General features: G+C 47.6%; 1 protein-coding gene across 3 annotated transcripts in view; it reads left to right on the top strand.

Moving 5' to 3' along the window:
* The window catches only part of Map3k13 (mitogen-activated protein kinase kinase kinase 13), a 126,279-nt gene extending 119,345 nt beyond the window's left edge, over nt 1-6,934 (top strand). For all 3 annotated transcript variants that reach the window (XM_005383296.2, XM_013513562.1, XM_005383297.2), the window contains exons 12-14: nt 2,161-2,228; nt 2,698-2,995; nt 3,775-6,934. In XM_005383296.2, coding sequence (XP_005383353.1) covers nt 2,161-2,228; nt 2,698-2,995; nt 3,775-3,876 — 468 coding nt within the window. In that variant the 3' untranslated portion in view covers nt 3,877-6,934. The remainder of the gene's footprint in view (nt 1-2,160; nt 2,229-2,697; nt 2,996-3,774) is intronic.
* Nucleotides 6,935-9,420: the final 2,486 nt, after the last annotated feature.

Raw genomic sequence — 9,420 nt, 5'->3', positions numbered from 1 at the left:
GAAAGCATTTAGAATCGTGTCTGGAACATAGCAAACATTCAAAAGTAACATTCTAAAAATGTTAACACATCTTACTAACGCATTAAAAAAAAGATGATGCATGAAAAGTGTTTCACACATTATGATTCCCCACTCAGTTCTAAGTAGTGTCTCATCGAATCCTCACGTTCATCTGGTACTTAATTTGTTTCACAATTCTGGGGAAGACAGCCAAGGTAGTGTTCAACTCCCGAAGCAGAGTTTGCGAACAGAAGCAACATTCTGCCGAATGCTTCTGTTTAGGCACCGAATTGTTCTCAAACAGAACCGTTCGTGAACCGAGGTATTTCTGTGTTTCTTTGTCTACACACGTTGCTGCACTGACTGAGCATTCTCAGCGAATAAGCACGTTTCAGGTGCAGTCGCTTTAGGCTCCTCCGTTCCCCACCTCCCCATGCCTGTGGCCAACAACACATAGCTTTTGGTGACGACTTTATCAAGAGGTGATTCAGCCAGGCCTGCTGGGGCAAGCTTAGAATCCTAGCACTTGGGAAGCCGAGGCAGGAGGAGCAAAAGTTTGAGGCCAGTCTGGGCTGCATAGCAAGACCCTGTCTTAAAAAAAAAAATCCAATTCATATATCAGAAAGTTTTTCCATATCAAATGTATATTTTGCCAGGCATGATGGTGCATGCCTGTAATCTCAGCTTCTGCAGGAGCTGAAGCAGGAAAAGCACAAATTCAAGGTCAGCCTGGGCAATTTCAAAAGAAATTAAAAGGGCTGGAGCTATAGCTCAGCACTCCCTGAGTTTAATCCCCAGTGCTATTAAGTATACAGTTCAATGAGGTTTGTTTTTTTTTTATCCACATAGTTCACGATGACCAATTTTAAAACATCTTCATCATCCCAAAAAGAAACACAACTTTGAACCACCCAGTGCCCCCTGGGGGTCTGCAAGCCCAGAACCCAGTCTTGTAGGTTTGGCCTCATTAACACTGTGTGTCTGGGGAGCAGCTCGCTCCCCTTTGTCAAGAAGCAGCCATGCCTAGGGCGAGCGCTCTGTCAGCCCCAGTGACAGCATGTCATAACACACACAAGTACATATTGTGGTATTTTTTAACTTTCAAAAAGACAAACTCCTCAACTTTTGATACAGTTACTTGGACCTAACTACCCAGCTTGCAAGATCTACCTAACCCAGTGTATCTGGTGCTGTAGTTAAGGACAGCTGACCCAAAGCGAGGCTGCTCTTCCTGCCCTTCTCCTCCCTATAAGGAAGGGTGATCTGTTCAGCTGGGTCCCTTACCCAGCCTTCCTCGTCACCCACAGGACCTGGCACTCACAGGGCCTCAGGTGTCCCTCTCAGAGTTCCCTTGCCCCTGCCAACATGATGATGCAGTAAAAATGCATGAAGCACCTCTTTTAAATTGGCAAGTGATAATTGTGTATATTTATGGTGCTAAACACCTGCTTGTGTGCAATGCTGCACTGGAATAAGGAATACAATACAAACAAGACATGCTCCGACCCTCAGAGGATGTGTGTGCTAGCAACTGCAACATTAGTGACAGAGTGATTCGTAGAGGAGCAAGGAGGGTAGTTGTTGGGCTGCGAAGAATGGAAGGGTCACTTCTTGTGTAATCCATGTGGAAGAGCCTGGGACTGCTAGTGACACAGATGACGAGAGTGCCCCCAAATCAGACATCCTGTCCAATTTCCCCTCCATCACTCCGCTCGCTGAAGGCAAAAATTAAGTTCTAATTTTGGTGGGTGAGGAGGCAGTCCTGGGGAATGAGCCCGGGGGTGCTGTACCACTGAGTTACACTCTCAGACAGTTTTATTTTTATTTTTATTTTGAGAAATGGTCTCATTATCTTTCCCAGGCTGACCTTGAATTTGCAGTCTTCCTGTCTCAGCCTCTCAGTAGCTGGGCTACCGCTGTGTGCCGTTCCACCTGCCCCCGTGCCATTGTGTGTCCTCCAGCATCCCGTAGGAGGCCTGTCATTTTGAGCACCAAGGACAAGTTGCTAAATGAATAAATGAGGATACATATGTCAAAGATGGCTTTCAGCCAGCCTTTACTGCAGGCCTTCTGACGATAATTTAGTCTTTACAGATAGTGGAAAGTGGTGGAGAGAGAGAGATAAACAGAAATGCACATCTTTTCCCTTGTTCTCTTCAGAGTGGAGATGACTCTTCGGAAGAAGAAGGGGAAGTAGATAGTGAAGTTGAATTTCCACGGAGACAGAGGTAAAACCAATGGCCTGTGATTGCTCTCAGGGTAATGGGGGAATCCTGGGTTTCCCACTCCCGCTGTCCAAGCACATGTCGCTCTGACAGCCACCTCACCGGGAGGTTGGAACTCCCTGCGGTAGGTTTTTCCACTGCCACAGTTGGAAAGCTGATCCTCAGAACTCACGCCCCAGGCGTTTCCGCAGTGACAGGGGAGCGCACAGTGGGCAGTGTGGGAGGGTGGCCCTGCTGCACCTGGCTGACCACTGGTTTCCGGTGGACCTGCCTGTGCTAAAGGGAGACGGGGCGTAATTCAGTTCCTAGCACAGAATTCCTTTCAAGTTAAATAGTTTTTCCCTAGTTAGTCTTCCTGGGGTGCAGGGAGAAAGAAAACCAGCTAGATCATCTCTCAGCAAGACTCTGAGGACAGATAGGGGAGCAGCTGTTGCGCCCCACGTGCAGTCACCCGGCTTCTCCTCGCTTCCAGGCCCCACCGCTGCATCAGCAGCTGCCAGTCCTACTCAACCTTCAGCTCCGAGAACTTCTCCGTGTCCGATGGAGAGGAGGGAAACACTAGCGACCACTCAAACAGTCCCGACGAGTTAGCTGATAAACTTGAAGACCGCCTGGCAGAGAAGCTAGACGACCTGCTGTCGCAGACGCCGGACATCCCCATCGATATTTCCTCCCACTCGGACGGGCTCTCCGACAAGGAGTGCGCCGTGCGCCGCGTGAAGACGCAGATGTCCCTGGGCAAGCTGTGTGTGGAGGAGCGCGGCTACGAGGTGGGTGCCCCTCTCCTTGAGACCCCTCCTGGGCTCCTTGGGGTTGGAATGTGCGCAGAGCCTTAGGGCCTTTGCGATTTTCGACCAGTGCATAAAATAGGCAGCTGCCTCTGCGGAGTAAGAAGACAGAGTTCAGCAGGGCTCGCGGGAACGAGGCCAGTTGCTCCCGAATGACTCAGTGAGCTGCCAGAGACTGAGCTCCACCCCACCGCCCCGCCTGCTCAGGGCGCTGAGCTTCCCTCCTCCCGGCCCCTCCGCCCCCAAGATAGCGCCTAGCACCGCACATTGGTGTATCTCAGAGAGGGAGGGTGGCAGCGTGGTTGGCAGCGTGTAGCCTGGACTCCAGCCGCTCCCCTGCACATCTCAGCCTTTTCACTTGCCAGGTGACCCAGGGCAAGTCACTCAGTCGCTCAGAGTCTGTTCACCTTCTCTGTACAATGGGAATGGTAGCATCTGCCCTATGTGTGAGGTCCGCTCTGTCCCAGCGGGTTATTGTGAGATTAAACGGACGTGAAGCTTTGGCACCAGTGTCCCGAGCATACTAAACGCTACTTCAGAGGAGGCGTGGAGGTAGTGATAGACGTGTCAGAGCCGTTGCCATCAGGATCGGTTGTGTCTCTTTTCTCTGTAAGCCCCGCAAGAGCGGGACTGCCCCAGTGCCCGTCGTCTCTCAGCCCCCTTCCCCAGCATGGTGCCTGTGACGCGAGGCCGTGTCTCCCCATATGCGCTCACCCGGGGATGGTTGAATGAATGAAGTCTGATTTTGTTTGACTTTGCAGAACCCTATGCAGTTTGAAGAATCGGACTGTGACTCTTCCGGGGGGGAGTGCTCTGATGCCACAGTGCGGACCAATAAACACTACAGCTCTGCCACCTGGTGAGGAAGGAGTGCCCGTCCTGACCATCCCTCGGCACAATGGCATTTCAGATGCCCCCAGCAATTCCCACTCTCTCCCTCTGTCTGGGAGGAGAGCTGCCCCGCTCTCTCCCCCTAGAAATGAGCTGCAATAACAGGAACAAGAGACTTCGCAAATCTCTGGGGAAAAAAATATCCAAATGAAATTAAGTCTCACTGAACATTTCAATCAAGAATGGCAGGGATCTATTTTATTGAATATTCTAGCTACTGTAACATTGATATTTATTTTTCTTGGACATTTTAACACTTTGTACTGTAAAGAGTGAACTATATATGATAGAGTCACAATAATTTCTTGCAAAAAAAAAAAAAGGAAAGGAAAAGAAAGAAGTGGACTTTAGGAGCAACATCTTTGGGAATTTGTGGGGCCGGGAGGTATTATTGCTGCTTGAACAGGGGACCAGGTCTTTTGGCCATAAGTGACCGAAGAAGAACCACAGCAAGACATATCGAGCATTTTAGAATGCAAAGAACAAAGAGGAAAAAAGCAATTGCAGGTAACTTGTGAATAGACACATTAAGTTCAACCAGCTTGTCCAGGTGGGTGACGGAAATGACCTAGAAAAGTCTGATGCCAGACGCTTGCACTTGAGGCTTGTGCTGCAAAGGCTTGTGCTTCCTCTAAGAGGAAAACCCGACAAAACTGTACCTGCGAGAGCTGCTTCCGTGTTATCACTTTCAGCAGCATTCGGCAGTGAGGCTTACAAGACGGCGTCATGCCTTGTCCCTGGCAGATACTTCCTTTTTTAATGCTGTCATTGTCATCACCTTCACAACTGTGTAACCTTGACCAATGTGTGGATCTTTCCCATCCAAGTGCCATTTTCCTGTAGTTCGTTTTTTGTTTTGCGTTTTGTTTTGTTTTGTGTTTTACATTCCAGCTGTTGACCACTTCCTTTAGGAAAGGGTTGGGGTTGGGGGGGGCGGTTGCCGGAGAAGAGAAAAAGACAAGAGAGAAAGAACATCTGCAATGATATTAGGAAAACAAATGTGGGATTTGTGGAAGTACCTACTCAGGGTGCTCAGTTCCGCTGTGTGGGGAAAACAGGTTCGTCGTCTGCTAGAATCACATTGATTCCAACAGAATAGAATTTGAAGGCAGAAAGGATATGTGTGTATGTGCGAGTGCAATGCCCAGCCCCAAACCTTCCCCTTGTTTTTATTCATTAACTCATTCTATCCTTGAAGCTTTGGTGACAGGCTATCTCCATTGGAATAAAGGTGAAATAGGCAACTTGCAAAAGGCAACCCCTCACACCGGAATAGCATTTTTGTTCATTGCTACTTGTAAAATATATTTTACTTCACTCTGAATCAGTGCAGTTTTTATTAACTGGACCTGGAAACTGGTGAAGAGAACCATTGATGCTAAGCAAGGAACTGGAAAGATTTTACATTGTCAAAGCCACGAGCTCTTCCTGTCTCAAAGGTCACGGGCTCTGAAGAGAATCCCACAGGAATTCTTGGCAGCTTGGCTTTAAGGAACATTTTACCTAGAATTTTACAGACAGATGTTGACCTCATTCCTGTCTCTGTCTCCAAGATAGGTTACTGTCCAACAACCTCTCCCGCTTGCTGGGATTTCTGACCTTGCGTCACGGGGATGTCAGGCAAGCCTTGCACGTACAGGTGTTAAATCATTTCCAGTGCAGAGGAAAACGGTGCCCCTCCTCCAGGTTTCACCGACTGCATCAGCCAAAAAGGAAAGGCAGGAGGGACTTTAGAGCAGTTCCTTTTGTTTGTTTTGAACCCTCCACTTGTTTACACTTTATGTCAAGACATTGATTTAAAATGTAGTGTCTATAATTTGTAGCTCATCGGTAGGATGAAGGAAAATGTTTAACTTATACAGAGAACAGTATTGTTTGCATTAAATTATTCCGTTTTGTATAACTTCTGTAGCTGGACTACATGAAAGATCTTAAGTTATGGCATTATTATCGTTGTTATTTTATTTTGTATTATCATTCTCATTTTCTGTCGATCAGAAGGTGTGGTTTACAGTGTAGCACAATGATTGTGTTTATTGCTAACCGTGGGTTGTTATGGATTTTATGATTTGAATGAAGGTATGAAAGTGGAACTGCCACTTGGGAGCGCCCTGGTGTCCATCTTAGCTGTATTCCCCGGTTTCTTGTGTACAACAACAATCATCTGGGGGTGCGTGTTCTGCCCTGAAGCCCAAAGGTTGTGTTGGGATTTTGACTTGACCATGAAAGTGCCTGGGTGGGTAGATGCCTGAGTGGATGGATCAATAACTGAGAAGCTGTAAACTTTCCCAAATTTCATGAGAAATAAAATTATGGGACTATATTAGAAACAAAAAGAGAATTATTTAATACCCTGAGAGGAACGGCCCTCGAGTTTCTGCGAGGGGCTCATGGATTAGTTTCAAAACTTGTCAGCATCGTTTACAATCTCCTTCCTGCCAGAAACCACAAAATCAACCTTTTCCCCCAAGGGGGAGTGGCAGGAAGACTTAAAAAGGAAAAAAAAAAAATTTTAGATATATATAATTTATATATATTTATATATATATATATATGGCATGACATAAAATGCCAAGCAGTGATGCCCTCCCATAACTAAACTAAAGGAATTTAAGAAGGTAGGACACTTGAAAACCTTGAGTCCCTTAGAGGCTCGCAGGGCTGGGAGAGAGCCCCGACTGCCTCGCTGCTCCTTAGCCTGGGGTTGTGACAACCCTGAGTCCTGTTTCCAGTCAGCACGAAACCTCGGCGCTTCTCTTTGGTCATTTTTTGCCCACATTCAGCGGCAACAGAAAAACACGGGGTTCAACTTCTGTCTCATACATTTCATGATGGTCTTCCTAGAAACCACCCGCACACACGCCTCCTCATTTTGATCGTTTTTTTCTAATTCCCATCTTGGCTGTCTGTCATGCTAATGCCACTCATCCAGACTGAGTCTTTAAGAGCGTGCTGGGGAAGTAGATAGTGTGGAGTCCCCGGTCATCTACAGTACTGTCAAGATTTGAATAAAGTCCACATTGAACACTTTTTTTTAGTAGACTTGACTAGAGGTTTCCAAGACCTGGCGTCCTGGTGTCTGGTGTCCTTTGCCCAAGGTGAAAGGGAAATAGTTTCTGTACCCCCCGCCTTGTCCTTCATCACTTGCCTTCTGAAAACCAGGAAAATCTTGAATTGGTGTGTTTCCCTGAGAACGGCTCCACAGCCATCAAAGAATGGCGAATCAAGAGCTCAGGGAATTTCAGAGCTAATTTTCGGTCTTGTCAGGCACAACAGTGCTTCAAGGAACCTCCCAGGGCCATGATTTCCAGCCACATCACTGAATGAAAGTTGAACCCCCTTTGGCATGAATGTGTACATCCATTGAACATTATTTTGACTGACTGCAAGATGGGTTTCCATTTGTACTGCATGCGAGTGCCTAGTTTTTTGGGGGAGATGGGGTTTTTTAGTTTGGGTTTTTATCTTTTTCTAGATCATGTCCTCAAATAACAGTTCCTCTTAAAATTGCTCAGCAGGGGGATGGAAAGGGCTGCATCAACTTTGAAGTAGACCTTACACCTCTAAAGCTTAGACCTCTTTGCAAGATCATGGGGAGCTCTATCCAGAGAGCTGCTGTAAGGTGAATTGGAATGGCCTACTTGAAGTTCAAATGTTTCAAAGCTTTAGTGTCCACACATTTATTGCTGGGCATGGTGGCATGTGCCTGTAATTCCAGCACTCAGGAGGCTGAGGCAGGAGGAGCGTAGAGAGTTCAAGGCTAGCCCAGTCTACATAAGCGAGTTCAAAGCCAGCCTGCACTACAGAGTGAGACCCTATCTAAAAAAAAAAAAACTCTTTGTAGGAGTGCGGTCATTTTTAGTAGGATTTAATAAGTACTAGGCATTTATTTCAGGGCCTCATTGTGCTGTTATTCCCTTGTGCCACACCAAGTCACAGATGTGATGGTTTTGGATTTTCCTGGTACTAACCAAGCCTGCTTAAAAAGCCCTTCCCCACCATGAAGCACTGACCTCCTCTCAGGACGTATGTGGTCTTCTTGATCAGATGGCTTACTCCTTTTTTCTGTGCCTTTGGGTCTCATTTTTTTTTTCCTTTTCTGAAAACATTCCTACTTAAACTTCCTAACATTGAATTTTTCAGAGCAGAACATAACATGTAAAATCCAAGGAATTCCTGCCCTAGTCCACAGGACAGTGGGGTATATTTTGTGTTCCTACTAGGCAAGAAACAAGAGCACAACCGTCTGCCACCTTCTCCTGGACACCCACGGCCACACTTATTGAGCACTATATCGAGCCCCAGACCCCTCACAACACAGCACTTGAAGCATCACCATTTGACTGGAATTAACACACAAAGGAACTGCTTCCATCCACCTCAAATTGGATAATCCGTTTCCAAAAGGTAGTTAGAGATCGTGAGTTCGTCCTGGTGGGAGAACGACAGGACCTTCCCAATGTTCTCCTTATGGAGCCCGCCAGAGGCTGGCAGGGCCGGTACGATGGCAGGGCAAAGGTCACTTTCCTCTCCTTGTTGCCCTTTTGGACTGCAATTCCAATGGAACAATCACAAACACTGATGGCTCAAATTCCAAGACGTCTCTTCATTCGCATCCTCGATATCCAATAAGCATGTTCCTCCCGAGATGCTGAGGCTCGTGTGACATTTTCAAGACTCTGGCTAATCCCGTGGGTGTGAAACTAGTGCCTTTCCAGGCAGCAAGGTTTTCTTTGCTGATTTCATAGAACACACGTCCCAGTGTACTCACACCAGCAGTGTTACAGCCTCACAGCCGGGCCCGGGAATCCTATTAGTCTGCTTGTTTGCATGTTACAGCGCACTGCAAATGCCTGTCCAACTTGGCACGCGCTAGGCTGCCAAGCCGGGGACCCAGTGAACACGGAGCATTTCTCAGGAACAGACGCAGGAGGCGGGTGCTCCGAAATCACCACTTGGAGAAACAGGAGTGGGTTTGGGTTTTGGTTAGCTGTCATGCACTCAGCGCGTGATGGCAGGATTTCCCAGGGCCAGGCCTCAAGCGGATGGCAAGACCACTACCAGGAAGCTTCCAGCAGAATCCCAGCGGGACTGCTCTCCAGAGCCACTTCTCAGCACTCAGGGATCACGGGCTGCAGCCCCAGCCCGCTGTCCAGTGACACGGTCCTCCCGCACTTGCAAGCCAGAGGGACCCCAGCCAGAACCTCAGTGGTTAGCGAGCTGTCCCGTCTTAATCACAGCACCCCAGCAGCCCTCAGCTCCAGAGGGAACACTTCCTGGGCTCTGGAAGTAGGAAGACCCTCTCAATCCTTACGATAATACTTTGAGTTCCTATTCATTTGGAGCAAATGAATTTCGTTTTCTGTGGTTAAGTTTCAAAATGAACTCCCTCGCCTGTCTCCCTTGTGGTCTGTACTGTCAGCTCCTCACTCTGTGTTCTTTTCTGATGTCTGTACTGAACAGCAACGGGAACAAGAGCGACTCTCAAAGCAAAACAAAATGCATGAGATTAAACA

Source organism: Chinchilla lanigera, unplaced genomic scaffold (genome assembly GCF_000276665.1).
Source record: "Chinchilla lanigera isolate Chin_1 unplaced genomic scaffold, ChiLan1.0 scaffold00019, whole genome shotgun sequence".
Lineage (NCBI taxonomy): Eukaryota > Metazoa > Chordata > Mammalia > Rodentia > Chinchillidae > Chinchilla > Chinchilla lanigera.
Note: the sequence above shows the minus strand (reverse complement) of the source record. Positions and strands in the feature narration are given on the sequence as shown.